The 17,927-nt window shown below is 41.6% G+C and overlaps 2 protein-coding genes across 3 annotated transcripts; one reads left to right on the forward strand and one right to left on the reverse strand.

Annotated features, from left to right (window-relative positions):
* The first annotated feature begins 657 nt into the window (after positions 1–657).
* Positions 658–13,546, forward strand: LOC134868912 (bone morphogenetic protein 1-like). Of its 2 annotated transcripts, none has more exons than XM_063890305.1 (20): positions 658–869; positions 3,642–3,752; positions 3,855–4,004; positions 4,138–4,255; positions 4,997–5,175; positions 5,274–5,379; positions 6,405–6,529; positions 6,735–6,850; positions 7,243–7,345; positions 7,468–7,584; positions 7,727–7,872; positions 8,060–8,255; positions 8,337–8,462; positions 9,414–9,577; positions 9,706–9,886; positions 10,799–10,924; positions 11,089–11,216; positions 11,302–11,515; positions 11,707–11,957; positions 12,032–13,546. In XM_063890305.1, exons 1-20 carry the CDS (start codon positions 734–736, stop codon positions 12,164–12,166), a joined length of 2,928 nt encoding a protein of 975 aa, XP_063746375.1. In that variant the 5' UTR covers positions 658–733; the 3' UTR covers positions 12,167–13,546. The 2 variants fall into 2 exon arrangements, with proteins under 2 accessions (XP_063746375.1, XP_063746376.1); XM_063890306.1 differs by having other exon boundaries at positions 9,417–9,577.
* On the reverse strand, positions 13,021–17,624 carry trim69 (tripartite motif containing 69). Its single transcript, XM_063890309.1, is given in 7 exon segments — positions 13,021–14,567; positions 14,809–14,924; positions 15,018–15,040; positions 15,491–15,724; positions 15,975–16,000; positions 16,003–16,069; positions 16,615–17,624. Coding segments are annotated over 7 exon segments (1,647 nt in total). The 5' UTR covers positions 17,251–17,624; the 3' UTR covers positions 13,021–14,022.
* Between the last annotated feature and the right edge of the window lie 303 nt (positions 17,625–17,927).

Raw genomic sequence — 17,927 nt, forward strand, 5'->3', positions numbered from 1 at the left:
TAGCCCAGGTTAAGAACAAAAAACAGGATTTATCTCCTAAAAGGTGATATATTTAGGAGTCAATGTGACATCCACAGAACGGGATGATCTAAGGAGCACTCACCACACTCAGTAACTGGACCCCTTCCTTTGTTCTGCTTGGTTTTTAAATCTACTTAACGGTCTTAATACACATATAGTATACAGTCGGTGTGTGTGGAGTGGACCCTGTCACCTGGAGGTGGTGTATCGCGTCAAAAAGTAACCCCTATTTAAGATGTCTTAAACCTGTCTTGAGAAAGAGCCTGGGATACATGTTGTAACAAGTTAGTTGTAGGATTGCAGAAATTAAAAAATGTGTCGGTGTGCAAGTAAATCTTTTATGGCTAAATATTAATGCTAGTCTCCAAAATGATCGTCTGTGGTCCAAAGAAAGAAAGAACGATTGATTGATTATTAAGTGCCATGAGAAACATTATTAGGGTTTGTAGCTAGTCCCACGTTATGTGAGTGTGCATAACGCATCTGCCTGCAGGTGAAGTACCTCTGGCTTCAGATGCATGGCTGTGTGTTTGCACTGTGCTGTCTCTCGGTGCTGTATGGCAGCGGATCACTGCAGCAGCATGGAGCCGTGAGGAAACAGCACTGTGTTCCTGAAATCACACCGCTGCTGCTGTCGAGGAACTTTAGTTTGCGCGATTTTCTCTTCCGACAATTAGCAACTTCACCTGTTGTAGAGATTTGATGATAAGTAATGGAAGTCGCTCCAGCGTTTCTGTTGCTGCTGCTGTGCAGCCTGCGCGTTTCTCTGGCGGCTGACTGGCAGGCAGTGGACTCTCATTTTACCCTCCTCGGTGATGCAATCGACTACAAGGATCCCTGTAAAGCTGGTACAGTCAATTTTACCTCGTCTGCAAATATATTGATCTTATGCATTCCCTTTTGGTGTATGTCATGTGTGTTGTTCAAATAGACATATAGCCATAGGCCATAAACACAGTGGGCTCAGACATTTCAAAGTTAAATGCAGCTATTAATGATGTTTATGTAGATATAGCTAAATTACATGTAGGTAAACAAATACAAATATTAAATACAACATTAAAATTCCTTCCATATATTATCGGTTATTTAACCATCAGGTACAAATTCAGTGTTGCATGCGTGTAAAAGCTCTTATTTGCCCAATATAAGTAAAGTATAAATGTTACGTATTTGAAGATGTTTGTATTTAACTTGCTCTTGACTTAGCATGTAAGTATTTCAAGTGTTGGTCTGAAGTAAAACAAGTAGCCATTGCTGAGAGAAATCACCCTCATTCAACAGCTCTCAAGTGATGTTCAAGTGTCATGTAGTGTTGGAAGAGCTAATGCCACAACATCAAAATCCCATTAGAAGGAAAAAGTCCTGTATTTAAATTAAAGAAAGTCTAATAAATAGATTGATTCGTTTGGTGACTGAAAGGGCCCTTTTATAACCACTTATTATATTACAGTTTTGGTGAAAATCATTTAAACTTTGCTGAAGTTTCATCTGTGGCAAAGCTTCATAGTTTATGAGCAAATATTGATCTTGACAGTATTGTAACAAAGCTATCAAATACATGTAGTGGAAGAAACCATTTGCTATTGTGTCTGAAACTGTGGAAAACAACTATCAACAATAACAATAAGTTCAAATCGAAGTGCACAAGTGAAATACCTCAGAGTTGTAATCAGGTGCAGTCCTTGAGAAAATGTAATTAGTGACATTGGGTTTAAAAAAAGAAGTTGGGTGGAAAAAAAATCTTCAATTAAACATACCATAATGATATTCAGGTCAGGATGAGGTGTCTGATTTGATAAATCCGTCTTTAATGCCATTGCAATTAGCTTTCTGTAGAGTTAAAGAATATACAACTTTATTCCATTGTATAACGAGCCAAGAGATCACTTTGCTTATTAGCGGGCCTCCAGCTGGTTGGGGTCCCTTTTCACTTGTGACTTCTGAAACTTCCACAACACACCACTCTTCTTCTCCGAGGCAGTTGCCTGGAGACTGGAGGTCATTGAGGCCGTGCCAGCGCTGTCCTCGGCAGGACGCCGGTGAAATCCCTCTGGCTTCAGGGCATGGGGTGCACACTGCAGGGTTGACAGTCATTTACAGTCACCCTTTGCATGAGTGAATTCACTTCAAAAGGCCGACACAGGGCCGGCTATGTCTTTTCATTTGGACTTTCAAAGGTGGTTACATCACACAGCTAAATGAGGTATTTAATGGGAACGACTATACAGAGCTTTGCTGCCCGACTAGTGAAACATGAGATACTGGTGTATACAGGAGGTCATTATAATGGAAGCAAAATGTGAAAGAACAGAAAACATGGTCAGATGTGTGTGTGATTTCTCTAATTAGCTTTCAGAATAGACAATTCGAAGCCTGGATTTAGTTGTGTGTTTGTCAGTAACTAAAAGCTAATTTGGACTTCAGTTTTGGCTAGTGCGATTGTAATGTTGTGTTTCAACTTTGTGTTTTCAAGGCAAAGGTTGAAGGTTTTCCCACTTTCAACAACACTTTAGTCCAACTGTGGCAGACATGAATCATTCCTTCGTTTGGCTTGTTAGATGTTTTACACTGGCTTGTTTTTTTCTCCCAACCTTCAGCTGCAACTCTTTAACATGTTCACCTTTATTATCTTTCTGTGCTATGCTGTTATGCAAGGACACTTTTACATACTTAGCGTGTTTAGGCTTAGTAAAACATTTAGCCTGGGGCTGACGTTATAATGCTGTCACACAGGATATCTGGGCCACATGCTCAAGATAAGACTAATGTTTGGGGAATCCATGCTGCTAAACCAAACACACACACAATTAACACTGTTCCTAGAGTGCTGTGTGGCTCATCCTGATTTAAATGATTGGTCACAAGTGACTTAATTCAGAAAAGTGTCCTCTAGTTATAATTTGATTGGTAGAAAATGATATAGAGTCTTTAAAGGTGTGGAATATGCAGTTCTTCATCTTATCAAGCGTGTGATGCTCTTGCTCCAAAGTACAGAAAAGGACTTCACTCCTCAGTTAATGAGTTGCTGAGTATAATTATGAAAACATATCTCTGTTTCATGTCCAAGGCATTTTACCACAACTCTACAGACTTAATCTAAAGGCCATTAATAAATACTTGAAACTCCTATGGTTCTTTATAGATGTTTTTTGGCCATTGGAGTATAAGTCCAGCAAAGTGTAATCACAATGCTGTAAAGTTTTCAGTTCACATCTTCATTCTTTGAAATGACACAGTAGTTGGACAGTGCTCCTATATGTTTCAGTGTGTGTGTGCTCAGGAGGAGTGTTTGCTGATCAAACAGACACATTGAGTCAGTTCTTTTCAGGACAGAGATGTCAGACACAGTAATGGCTGAGTTTAGCAGATACCAACTGAGAATCAGAGTTTTAAATATCACTGATATTTAAGTATCAGGTTCTGTCTGTGCAGAAGGCGTAATTTAACCCACTGCTTAAACCTTTGTTTGGATTTACAGAATGACACCGTGTGACTAAATTTTTTAATTTTCCAACATTTAGTTTTCTCCACTTGGCTTCTACTTATGTATATTTCCCAAGTAATAGTATGATACTTGGGAAATATGCTTTCTTACAGAGCTTAAATCTTTCGTACAGCTGCCTTTTTGGGAGATATTGCCCTTGATGAAGATGACCTCCGCATGTTTAGAGCAGCCCTCAGCAGTGACGGTGCACAGCCCACTGTCCAGACCGACAACACAGACTCAGGTATCAAATATTATTAATCTGCTAACCTTTGAGTAATTCGTATGACTCTTTGGGGTGTTCAAATAAAGGGACATGCTCAATGCAGACTTATTTTTTGTACAGGTAACAGCTCCACTTCCAGTGAGAGCGTCAGGAGTAAGAGAGCCGCAGACAGACAGAGTCTCCATCGCTGGAGACGAGCGGCCACATCCAGACCTGAGCGAGTGTGGCCGGACGGCATCATCCCATATGTGATCAGTGGGAACTTCACAGGTGAGCTCTGACTTAAACAGCACATTTTTCATAAACATTTACAGGAGAAATGTCTGCTAAAAACAGTCAGCATTTGTTCGCTGCTCTCTGTGGTTTTGGCCTGGTGAGGCTGTCAAACTCTAATTCCTTTCAGGCAGTCAGAGAGCCATTTTCCGTCAGGCCATGCGTCACTGGGAGAAACACACTTGTGTAACATTCACTGAGAGGACGACTGAAGAAAGCTACATTGTTTTCACCTACCGACCCTGTGGGTGAGTTGGGTGCTCATTAATTCTCTAGGGAGACATATATACTTGTGTTTATACTAACACATACAAATGTTCAAAAGACACATTATTCTCTCAAAGTATTTGTCCGAATATCCCTGCATTCATGCTCTATCTGAAACACTATACTTTAGTTACTGTCACTTTAAGTTCTTCTCCCGAAATAGCCCAGTCTGCTCTGATTGACTTGCAAGAAAAAGCACTGAAAACGTTTTCATGAAACAGTTTGTCCCTTCAAATCATTCAATCATTTAATATTCTATAATTGATCAAGATTTTTGCATGTTGATAATTGCTTCAGACTGCAGGACAGTGACTTTGCTCACATTGTAGCCAAACATTCTGTTGTGTGTGTTTGAATGGCCCATGAAACAAGAAATTTGATTGGTGAGTTGAAATCAGCCAACTGATTGGTCTATTAAAACAATCGATTGGGCTGCTCATTTAAAGCAAGTTATTTAATTGGCCCTTTGAAACGATTCATTTGGTTGGCCCATCAAGTACACAGACAGTACATGGAAGGCAATGGCAGCCTGGGATAGTTACATCCAAAAAACCTAACATTTGAAAAACTTCTTTCTTTAAAGGTCACAAAACAACTAAAAAGCTTCTAGTTATGGTGTTCAAACTTGGAGTTCAAACACATGGTGTTATTGTCCTATGTTATACAAATGCACCTCCGTTTTTGTTAAGGTGCTCTGGAGTTAAATAGTGTCACCCCTGCAGGTGTTGCTCCTACGTGGGGAGGAGAGGTGGCGGCCCTCAGGCCATCTCTATAGGAAAGAACTGTGACAAGTTTGGCATTGTGGTGCATGAGCTGGGTCACGTGATCGGCTTCTGGCACGAACACACACGTCCAGACCGGGACGAGCATGTAAGCATCATCAGAGACAACATCCAACCAGGTACTGATACTGGAAAAAAAGTGTAAATCCAGGGATTTGCTCATTGACCCTCCAGTTGTTTATTTCATTTAGTCCACTCATGATGTGTTTATGAATAGGACAGGAGTATAACTTCCTAAAGATGGAGCCCGGCGAGGTCGACTCGCTTGGGGAGGTATACGACTTTGGCAGCATCATGCATTATGCAAGGAATACATTCTCCAGGTTGGCATTCTGAAACTTTTTTATGCTTTTCTTTCCCAGAGTTTTGTGATACTAACTTAATTAATCACTTTATTTCCCAGATGTACTTTAATTCAGCGCTACCCTGGTTCACATAAACAGGCTACTAAACTGTTGAGCCTTTAATGACTCACTCTAATTACTATAGCTTTATATTTTCACTTGCAACACACAGTGCACCGGCCATCATCGCCAGCAGCTTTCCTCTTACTATCAGTGATTTAGCTCCTTTACGTTCCTGGCGTTTAGAGTTTTATTGTAATACTGTTTTCCCTGGGGAGAGTTCTGATTTGTTACTGTTGTGTTGTATCATATTTATTACAAGGTCTTGCTCATTTGACTTCCCCAGCTGCCCTCATTTCATGCTGCATTATCAGCGGAGCTCTTACACTGACCGGGTGTTTTTCCCCTCATTCAGCTCTGCTAAACAAGCTTCATAGGGAACCTCAGGGGATTTGATCTTTTATTGTCACAGAAATGGTTTCACACTAGTCTCCTTTTCATTTCTGTCTCGTGCATGTTGTTGCCCCGTTGCTTTTCTCTGTGCTTTGGTTTTTTACCTCCAATCGCCGCTTCGCTGGTGTGGGTCATGGAGGCGAGCCAAGGTAAATAAAGGCCTGGCAGTTCAGGCTTTGTTGAACAATTTGGGCTGGAGTGGCCTTTTTCTCTGGCATTCAGCAGCGGGCTCCACTGAGCCGGCTGGCACCGCCGAAAGGCCCCATTCAGAGTGCTCTGTTTGCACATGCCTGTCATTCATGGGTGCATCTCCATGGGAACTGTACAACAGTGACCTCCAAACCCAGAGAGAGATAATCACAATCGATAAAGTATCAAGGTGTTGAACAGGAGTCAGATCTCTTAAAAATAAGTCTCTGTGTGTGAACTTTTGAAAAGCATAATTTCCTGCACCCCCTCATCAGCAGGCTTCATTGGACTTTTGAATTATTAGATTTCTTAAAATGTCAATGAGAATGAACTACTCACTGCTTGTGATGTGTCTGATACAGAGGCATCTTCTTAGACACGATCTTGCCCCGTTATGACGTAAATGGAGTCCGGCCACCCATTGGACAGAGGACCCGGCTTAGCAAAGGGGACATTGAACAAGCCCGCAAACTCTATAAGTGTGCAAGTAAGTAGTGTAGAAAACATCATCAACCAAATGATAGATTTTAGACTTTTATTATTTGCAAATCCATTTACGTATTTCGGACATGACTGAATGTGCATTCAAGATGAAATTAACAGAATAAAATCTTTTATTTCATTCTGAAACATTAATGTTATTTCTCACTGTAATAAAACCATGTGTATGTGATGGTGTGCGCTTATTAAAGGATGTGGGGACAGCCTGCAGGAGAGCTCTGGAAACTTCTCTTCTCCAGGTTTTCCCAACGGCTACTCAGCGTACGCTCACTGTGTCTGGAGGATTTCTGTCACTCCTGGAGAGAAGGTGAGTTATGACGTACAACAAAGTAATTCAGTAAAGGTTAGACAATGAACCAACTGTATCAAGTTACTGACTTTATGAATGCCAGAATAATTTTCAAGGTCAATGTGACAATTAATCATGATATACTGTAGATCAATCGGAAGGTAAATGATGCAGTTCCTCTTCATAAGTATTATGCTACTTACTTTTATTAATACTACTTAATGATTCACTTTTGAAAGTATAAATCCCTATTCATTGAAATGAATCAGTGACCTCTGCCAGCTCAGTGTCACAGTTTTCAAATCTAGTAGTAGCAAAAAGAGGAAGTGAATATTTTGTGTATCTTGTAACTCTTGACATAAACATTTTTTGTCACAAACTTCCCTTCACATGTGTTATTCTCTCTCTAGATCGTTCTGAATTTTACTTCCATGGACCTCTTCAGGAGTCACCTGTGTTGGTACGACCACGTGGAGGTACGAGATGGGTTCTGGAGAAAAGCTCCTCTGAAAGGTATGTTCCTTTGACTTAAAATAAACCTCCATTTCCTCTCATGCATAAACCTCGAGTCATTCCTGAGTGATAAACTCATTTCCAAGCTCTGTGAAGAATACTTTTTTCCTGGATTTTTGCAGGCCGTTTTTGTGGAGACACACTTCCAGATCCAATCATCTCCACCGACAGTCAACTGTGGATTGAATTCAGAAGCAGCAGCAGCTGGTTGGGAAAAGGCTTTACAGCAGTCTATGAAGGTAAAACACTCACAATACATTCGTGTGTAAACCATCAACAGCTTTTACAGTTCCTCTTGTCCATATAATGTAGACACCAGACTGTAGAAATATAGAAAGCTTATCTTTGGTTGACACAAATCACTTTTCACCTCCTGTGCAGCCATCTGTGGGGGAGAGGTGAAGCGGGACAGTGGTCAGATCCAGTCTCCCAATTATCCCGATGACTACCAATCCAACAAAATGTGTGTGTGGAAAATCACAGTAGCAGAGGGTTTCAACGTTGGCCTGTCCTTTCAGTCGTTTGAGGTAGAATTCCATTTCTTGTGAGTGATTGTATATTGAGAAAACAAGGCATTATGAATAGGAAAAGGCAAGAATGCTTTGACCACATTTTCTTAGCTCTTACTTTTGTTTTTCAACCTTGAAAGGCAAAAAAGGCCTCATCTGCTGCAACATCTCTTTGCAAACGTCACTGGCCTTGCTTCCCCTGCAGATCGAGAAACATGACAGCTGTGCCTACGACTTTGTTGAGGTGAGAGACGGCAGCTCAGACAGCAGCCCACTGCTCGGCCGTTTCTGCGGCTACGACAAACCAGACGACATCAAAAGCAGCTCCAACCAGCTCTGGTTGAAGTTTGTGTCTGACGGCTCTGTCAACAAAGCCGGTTTTGCAGCCAACTTCTTTAAAGGTAAGAGAGTCATTACAGTAGCAAACTGGCAGAAAAGAAGAGAGCTTCTGGTTTTGTTTTTGACGATTTTCCAATTTCCAGAGATGGACGAGTGCTCCAGACCCGACAATGGTAACTGTGAGCAGCGCTGCCTGAACACGCTGGGCAGCTACAGATGTGCTTGTGATCCAGGGTATGAGCTGGCAGCGGACAGGCGCAGCTGTGAGAGTGAGTGTAGACGCAACTCCACACACTGAGCCTGCATACTGCTTCAGTCACATCTGTACCCTGATTGTAGAGGCCTTCTCTCAAATGAAAACACATATCCTATGCTCCTGAGAAGGCAATAAAGTACAAGCATTGCTGGGTCTTTGTTGTGATCAACTTCAGGTGTACTGTGCTTATTCCATGTTGTGAAGATCTCATTGTATGTGTGGAGTATGGACCCATGCAATGAGCCCTTCACAAGATAAAATAAATATCCATTGCCTTTTTAAATCAGGGTGTTGCACTTCATGTGAACGATTTGAAATACGCTTCAATTAAAAAGATAAATACTGCTCCCCTTTAATTTCTTTCTACCAAGGCTAGTTACAAGTAATAAATGTCATAAGGTCAAGCCTTTCCAAACCTGTTTCCTCGCCGTTTCCAGTCTTTGGATTTAACTAATTTAACTACCTATGATGGACATTTGTTTTCACTTGGTTAATTCATCCTCTACAGCTGAACTAGTCCTGATCAATAGGCTATGACACGTTTCTAACACTAGAGGGCAGTACTGCCTCACTGCAGTTCTTGTTGAGCCTTCAGCACAATGTGGTGCAGTTCTTGTTGAGCCTTCAGCACAATGTGGTGCAGTTCTTGTTGAGCCTTCAGCACAATGTGGTGCAGTTCTTGGTGAGCCTTCAGCACAATGTGGTGCAGTTCTTGTTGAGTCTTCAGCACAATGTGGTGCAGTTCTTGTTGAGCCTTCAGCACAATGTGGTGCAGTTCTTGATTTAAAAGTGTATTGCGTAATCTTTGATCACTACTGATAATCCAGTACCATTCATTCTTATTACATAAATTATTCTGGTTGTAATCTAAGTTTTGTTTTGTTGTTTGTACACTAAGAGGCAACATTTTCAGAAATTAAATTAGCACAAATGTAATTAATGTGTTTGTGTTTTCTCCCACCAGCAGCTGCCTGTGGCGGGTTCATCACAATGCTGAACGGCTCCCTCACCACCCCCGGGTGGCCCAAAGAATATCCCCCCAACAAGAACTGTGTGTGGCAGCTGGTGGCTCCTATTCAGTACCGCATCACTCTGGTGTTTGATGTGTTCGAGACCGAAGGGAATGATGTAAGTTCATGAAAGTAATATATCTCTCTGCAGACTTTTTATCAAATAATCTACTATAGTCATGATCATTTCACAGGCCAGTTCTGTGTCCTCTGTAGTAAGTAAAAATGTCCAGTGTTTACCATCAGGTGTGTAAGTATGACTATGTGGAGGTGCGCAGTGGGTTGAGTTTGGACTCCGAGCTTCATGGGAAGTTTTGTGGAGCGGATAAACCCGAGGTGATCACTTCCCAACAAAACAACATGAGGATCGAGTTCAAGTCTGACAACACCGTCGCCAAGAGGGGCTTCAAGGCCCACTACTTTTCTGGTAAGTATTGGGGGAACTTTACAGGAAGTGCTGAGGAAGGAAATTATGAGCATCTATTACATCACTGCACTCCAAAAACAGTGAGGCAGTTGTCTTCAGTTTCTGAGGCAAGACTGGGGGCATGGAAGATAGACTTGTTTGTCAAAGTGTAATTTACTTTGCACAATTCAATCATTTAGAAGCATGTCTGGTGTTTAAACCAAGTTAATCTGTCAATTTCACATTCAGAATCACAATTTACATTATTTACATTTATAATTAAGAATAATGTGAGTGTATTTCTTAGATGTTATTACAATATATTCGCTTATTGTACTTTATTATGTAATATAAAAGTATCCTGATTAATATTTCATTGCAAAATGCTATCCAACAAAATTATAAATAATATAAATGCTAAAGTGCTTCATGCAATAACAGCTAAAAAACATGTGTTCTACATAAACACACCATAATTTATAATAATAATAATGTCTATAATCGCTCATTTTTGTAATTAGAAATATGTTGATAGCTCATCTAAATATCAACATAACATCCTATTTATATTTTTAACTTTTAATGTTGGCGAATATCCAGCTTAAAGTTATTAAATCGATACACCTCACTCACATTAGTACACGTACAGGCCTACATCTTGAAACTCAAGCTGTTGATGTATTTCACAATGTATTTGTATTTGGTTCTGCAGACAGGAAGAGCTCAGCTTTTTAAAACACTTCCATAAAACTCTTATGACAGGAGATGTTTTGCTGAGAGTGTGCAGTACTGCAGATTCCTCCTCGTAGAGCCTTTGTGTCACAGCTTGACCAAAAACTCAGTATGTTGTGAAAGTTTCCTGCAGCCTGCTGTGACAGATTCAAGTGCTGTGCCAGGAAATGTAGAAATCAAATTCTATAAATGTCTCAACAGATATAGACGAGTGTTCCAAAGAAAACGGAGGCTGCCAGCACGAGTGTGTGAACACCTTTGGGAGCTACAGCTGCCAGTGCCGCAGCGGCTTCATGCTGCACGATAATAAGCACGACTGCAAGGAAGGTACAGTTGGTGTTTCTGCTGCTTACTCACATATCTTTTTTGAAGGGTCAGTGCACCCACATTACAGAAATGTATTTGAGTGTGTGTTTCCCATTGGACACTTGGTGAAAGGGCGAAATGATTTGACCACTCAGTGATACAGCTTTCATTGTTTTGCTTTTCAGCGGGCTGTGATAACGCTGTGAACACGGTGTCCGGCACAATGAGCAGCCCCAACTGGCCTGATAAGTATCCCAGCAAGAAGGCCTGCACCTGGTCTCTGTCCACAACCCCGGGCCATCGTATCAAACTGGTATGTCAAAGAATCTTTTTTTGACACCCAAACTTTAAATGAAAGTTATTGTGGTAATCCATAGCTTTCTTCACACCACTCGCAGGTTTTCAATGAGATCGACATGGAGGCTCATCTGGAGTGTGCTTACGACCACCTGGAGATCTACGATGGGCAGGACGCTCGTGCACAAAGTCTAGGACGATTCTGTGGCACCAAAAAGCCGTCTCCTGTCATCTCTAGTGGAAACAAAATGTTCCTGCGTTTTTTCTCAGACAACTCCGTGCAGAAGAGAGGTTTTGAGGCTTCATACAGAGCAGGTGGGCAAAGCAATCTTAGTTTTTTTACACCCAAAAAGTCTGGAAAATGGCCCTTTGGAGAAAGAATAGAATACAAAAAAAGTGATGTTTCAACTATGTTTGTCCTGCTATGTTTAGAAAAGTTGCATTCTTTCCTCACTTTTACAAGATCCTTTTTGTGACCCTCTAATTTTGTGGTTGTAAATTCCCAGAATGTGGAGGAAGCCTAAAAGCCGAGGTCAAGACAAAAGATCTGTACTCTCATGCACAGTTTGGAGATAACAACTACCCGAGCGGCTCAGACTGTCTTTGGGTGGTCTCTGCAGAGAAGGGATACGGAGTGGAGATCATCTTCCAAGTGTTTGAGATCGAGGAGGAGGCGGACTGCGGGTATGATTACGTGGAGCTGTATGACGGCGCTGACATCAAGTCTCCAAGGCTGGGACGATATTGTGGATCTGGGGTAAGTAAAAACACCAGTTTGAGTCATAAAAACTGTTTAAATTACTCTTCAAATACCCCTTTTCTCTTCCTCAGGCCCCAGAGGAAGTCTACTCAGCTGGAGACGCCATAGTTTTAAAGTTTCACTCAGATGACAGCATCAATAAAAAAGGCTTTCATGTACGCTACACAAGCACAAAGTTCCAGGACACGTTACACGCAAGCAAGTGACTCTCTACCCCCAAACCTAAATGTGGAGACTTCACCCCCTAACATTTGGTCGGACACACCCATCTCCAGGCAAGGAGTGGATGCATGGATTGATACCACAAACACCAACCCGCATACTTTTACACTCACATCTGTTAGACTGGGAGAAACCGTGCAGACAAAATGTATCTTCCATAGCTATTTAGGATGAAAGGCGAGGATTAGTTTGCAGTGATTATTTCGAGTAAATTCAGCGACTGTAATGAGCTGATTAAGTCATAGCACTGTTGAAGATATAAAATGTATATATTGTGATATAGTTTACCGTCTTAATGTTAATGAATGTAATGCACTTTGTTGTATTATAAAACTTGACGAATGCAAATAACAAAAATAATAATGAGGTAGTATGGAGAAAAACATCTGAGTTTTCTTTCCTAAAATAAGAATTTCTCTGTTATTTTATATTTTTTCTGACATGCATTTGATATTGAATGTTCATCTACGTATACTACATTACCCTTTCGTCTTCATATATTTTGAGTGAATACTTTCAGGGGATTTTCTGTGACATAATTACGCATTCAATTAGTGCCACATAATTCAATCTATCCAATATTCCCTTTACATCTCAGACTACGTTCTCATCAGTAAAAACAATGTTATGCTGACCTTGAACAGCAACTTATCCCCTGCATAATACCTTGATTTATTTTTTAACGCACTTTAGTGCTGTAGAAGTGTACAATGTGGGCGTATCGGAACAGAGACATCAATGCAAGGAAGGAAGGAGAGGAAGCGAGGATATACAAACTGAAATATGAGCCCTGAGCCTTTAGTTATGACCGATAAGGCTCCAACAACTACAGTATGTAATCAAATGGCAAGGATGTCCTATTATTATTGTATTTGGAGTAAGCACTTTGGAAAAAGAGTTGGATTTTTTTTTGTATTAAAATGTCACTCAATTTATTTAGTGTTATATTGGTTGCTAAAATGTATCAGCCTTTGAGTAAGCCAACAGTCAAAACATCTGCACAAAAAGTACAAAATATCCACAATTAAAACCATTTGTTAACATTTTAAAAAACGTATTAAACCCACATTTTCTTGAACACATTTCCCAAGGCCCCTGAATGCACCAAATACATCATTAATACATAGCAATACATGAGATAGCACCTGATTAACTAAAAATGTATTGTTTCAACATGTCCATAAAACCGCTGTATAGAGTGGTACATATATTGTTTGTGTATCATGCACAACAAAAGATTATTGCATCATTCAAATATTATAAAGTAAACCAGACAGTTTTACATTCTTCACTGAAGCACAGCTCCTCTGAAGTGAAATGGTGGCAGTAGATCCAGTCTACAAAATAAACAAAGTTGTACGTTCCCTGTTGAGTTGTTGTCCTCTAGTAATGTTGTTTTCAAATGAGTGACTCATTTTTGTGTTAACATGACGCACACACAGTCCTTCAAATAGTGTCCCACTGTACCAATGATCAACAGGTGGCAGTAGCACTCAAAGGTAAGCTGTGATGTGCCAACAAACACAAGGAGAAGGCTTGAGGCTAGCTAACATATGCTAACAATTCTGGGATGAAAATCAACTTTGCAAATGTTTGTGAAGAAGAAAACTCAAATTAAGAAAGGACACATTCGTTTTGGTAACACATTTAAATTCACTTTGGTTTGTTTAAAATCTCAACAGGGCCCCTTTCAGGTGCATCTGTTTCTGTTGAGATCTATCTAATGTAGAATGCAACTTAACACATCTCAACTTCTCTACATAGTAAACATTGTTGTTCAATGTTTGTTCATCAACTTTTTTTTGTGTTACTTTTTCAGATGGATTTTTGTCACAGTTTCTTAAATCTTTGGTAGGAAAACTTTGAGAGGCTCATTTTCATGCACTTTATCCAGGAAGCCCAGGTTGAAGTAGGGGAACAGCGTCTCAGTGAAGGTCTCCCTGAAGGTGTACAGGTGTGTCATGCACTCTGCGTTGTAGAAGGACACCAGGCCCCTCTTGTAGTCCAGATACACCCCAATCCTGACTAGAGGCTCCTCCAGGGACAGGACAGTGGGGGGTGAAGTGCCAGCCATGTACTGTATCCCATAAGACAGGGAAAGGGTCCAGAAGCCGTTGGCAGGGAGGGCTTTGATAACCCCCTTTCTGGGCACCGACTCCCGGGCCACCCCCACTGTCCACACTGTGCTGCTGTAGACTTCAATCTCCCAGTAGTGGCGCCCATGGGTGAAGCCCTGGCTCCCCAGCAGCGACAGGGCAGCGTTGAACCTGGAGGGGTTGTCTTGCACCGTGAGGTTAAAGGTCTGGTAGCGAACACAGGTGAGGGAGGAGGTCAAGCTGAGCCAAGGGTTGGCCGTGCTGGAGTTAAAGGTGATGGCCGCTGGAACTAAAAACATGAAAAATAACAAAAGAGTTCAAAGATTCTTTGATAACATTTTGAAGATCAGTTGGTTTCTGTTTATTTCAAGTGGTTCTACACATTTAATTCAATTCATTGATCAGTTTTTTTTTATTTGTTCTCAGTGGAGGTGTGACAAAAAGGTTTTTCAAGAGTTCATGTAAACACTGGTTGAGTAATGGATATAAAAATTGTCATTTTGTGGGTCAAGTCTTCCTTTTTTTAGTACCTGGATAAATACTTCCTTTCATGGACTTCCACACTCTGTACTGCAGGGGCCCCGCAAACCGACCCTCACACAGACTGGGCGGTGTAAATGTTGGTTTCTCAAACTTCAGTGAAGGCCTTCCAACGAAAGCAAAAGGTCAGAACAGTAAAGAGAGAGAATAAAAACAAAGACTATGCAGAATAAAACATTTAGACGCTTCCTTCACTCACCTCTGGAGCAGGGCTTTGATGCTCTGAAATGAGACATAGGAATAGACACAAACTGTGATTAGTATCTGAGAGACAGAAAGCTTTTTCCACATTACATCAATGCCTGAGCTCACGCTATCCCACCCAGTGGGATCTCCCTGTGGCCGGGGAAATTCCCGCCGTATGGCCCTGTGCCTGAGCTAAACTCCTTATCCTCCAGATCAACAAGTGAGATCACTGGCTTACATCCTGTCTCAACTCCACTGTTTGAATGTTGATGTTGGAGCCATTTGGTAGCACAGAGTATGAACATGAACTTTTACCCCATATTCCTGTTTCATTAGGATATACATTTTTCTGGAAACAAATAGATTTAAAATCGTGAGCTCAGCATTTCTCGCTCTAATCATCCCCAGAGCTGAGTCATCATGCTGTTAATCCTTTCCACATGGATTGTTTTGAACGTGTATGAGGTTGATTTCAGCTGATCTTACCCGGAGCAGGGTGAAGGCGTCCTGCTCTCTCAGCTTGTCTTCGATCTCGTGGAGGGCCCTCTGCAGACGGGAGATCTCCACACACAGCAGCGCCTTGTGCTCGTCCAGACGGATCAGCTCCCTGCGCTCCTCCGTCTTCAGCTTCACCTGCAGCAGCTTCTCCTCCTGGTATAGGAACTGGTGCAGGTCGCTGAACTGGGCCTCGATACGCTGCTTTAGGTCAGCCGTGTGATCCTAGATCATGGACATTGTCAGTGGGAGCAATCTCTTACAGTGTTTTCACTAAGATGAAACTATCTTTTGCGCAACTGCTACAATATGTGTTGGCAATAAGAGATATTATCACATTTGTTTTGCAGATTGCTTTCTGGTAAAAGCCGATTTTAGGAGATTAAATAGGTCAAAGTGGATATTTATAGTCCAGTAATGATTGTATTGTTTGCATTGTGATATCTATGTGTGTTTTGGAAGTGTTTCCTCTCACCTTCAGCTTTTTAACCTCGTCCTCCACTCCCTGTCACACTGCAGTGCCGTGTTGAGCTCGACTTTCAGTGAATCCATGGAGCAGTTTAGAGACGCCTGATAGGACAGAGACACAACATCACTGCAAACTGACCCGCATCTGCAATCAAGCATAATGTCCCACCTATGTATAGTTGATTTGAAGCAAAAACACTAGATAGGAACAGATTAAAAACTCATATATCTATATGTAATGTTGCATTCAAGTGATTTGCTCATGTATACTGTAGGAAACCAAACAGCCACAGCTGTGATATACTCCTGATATGCTGAATAATGTGCACTTGCTCTGTAAGAAACAATAATTTTGAAAACTAAACTAAGTCACTGTTTAGAGAAGAAAGAAATTGGCGCTTTTACAGACTGAACACCATATGTGTTGTGTTACGCAATAAGTAAAATATGCAAACTTTCTGAAATGCAGCATGATGTGTAACAAAAAACTTGTGAGATAAAATAGTACTAAAATAAATGAATGTGTATTTTGGATATTTTACTTCAGACAGTCTTAAAGAAGATACATTATGGAAGCAAAAAAGCCTAAACAATCAAAATTGATCAATCTATATATAACATGTGTTTCTTCTGTAGGCTCAACTCACCCTGTACTTATGCTCAGCCTCCTGCACACACACCATGGTGTGATTCCTGTGCTCCTGGGAGACCCCACACACCAGACACACCAGCTCCTGGTCCTCCTCACAGTAAAGCTTCAGTTCCTCTCTGTGTCGGTTGCAGCGAGGGACCGGAGCCGGAGCAGGAACCCTCTCTGCCACCCCGACATCTGCCAGGCAGGGGCCGCTGCCGCTCTCCTCCAGACCATGGCAGTAGCTCTCCACGATGTTGGCTACGATGCGGTTGGGCCTGTAGCTTTGCCCAGGGTACACCTTCCTGCACTGAGGGCAGGAGCCTGTGCCTCCATGAAGGGGCACCCGGGGCCCGGTCCAGTAGCCCTCGATGCAGCCCTGGCAGAAGGTGTGATCACAGGGCAGTGACACCGGCTGCTTGAAAAGATCCAAGCAGATGGAGCAGGTGAGATCTCTGCTGATTCTGTGTGCTGAGCTTTTGGTGACCTTCCCAGCAATGGGAGGCTGTCGCAGCTTTTCCATCGCTGCAGAAAAGTCTACTTCCTTTGGTTTCCAACTTTTCTTCTCTGGCTTTATCCCCTGATTGAGTTTTTCCAAGTTCTGCAGATAAACTGTCTGGATTTTCTTCACGTCTTTCTGATTCTTGCTCATTCCTTTGCCTTGGTTGTTTTCCTTTGTTCTCACTGTACAGCTGCAGAGTGTTGCTGCTCTGCCTGGCCTCCAGTCTTCCTTTTGAATGTGGGGAAATGGAGTGGGTGTTGCAGCAGCAGCTACAGCCTCTCACATCCTTAGCAGATAGTGAGGGAATCTCAAAAGGCCCCCCTTTTCCTTCCAGCATGACGTCACGGCTTAGTCAGGAAACCAAGGCGGACCATGGATATTCTATCCTTGGCATGTTTGTATCGTGAAGTCTGGTCAGTAAGAAAGTCCTGAAAGTTCACTAAACTGTTAATCCACTGTAAAGTAACTACAGAAAAATGTTAATCCAAAGGAGAGCCTGTGTGTGTGTCCGTGCATGAGAGTGTTTGAGACTGAGAAGTACATTTGTAACAGATTTCCTGCTTCTTTTTATAGTAACACTCTGCCCAGTAGGTAATCATTGTCCCTGAAGGGTAAACAAGATCATAAAGAGATTTACAAAGAGAAAAAAAGCATCCTGCAGGCAGAAAATTCCACCATGTGCAAATACAAACCTCCCCCCTCCAGTCATTATCACAGATATTTACAGCTCGGTCCCTAAGGGGTTGGAACTTCTGTCCAGTAAACTAGAGTTTGTTTAACACACTAGTTGACAGTTTTTCTTGTGACTTTCAGGGAAGAAAAAGACC

This window comes from Eleginops maclovinus, chromosome 8, assembly GCF_036324505.1.
Source record: "Eleginops maclovinus isolate JMC-PN-2008 ecotype Puerto Natales chromosome 8, JC_Emac_rtc_rv5, whole genome shotgun sequence".
NCBI lineage: Eukaryota > Metazoa > Chordata > Actinopteri > Perciformes > Eleginopidae > Eleginops > Eleginops maclovinus.

Coding starts and splice junctions, on each gene's coding strand:
- LOC134868912 (XM_063890305.1), top strand. CDS start 734: ATGGAAGTCGCTCCAGCGTTTCTGTTGCTGCTGCTGTGCAGCCTGCGC. Junction 6,530..6,734: donor CAAACTCTATAAGTGTGCAA/GTAAGTAGTGTA, acceptor CGCTTATTAAAG/GATGTGGGGACAGCCTGCAG. Junction 6,851..7,242: donor CTGTCACTCCTGGAGAGAAG/GTGAGTTATGAC, acceptor TTCTCTCTCTAG/ATCGTTCTGAATTTTACTTC.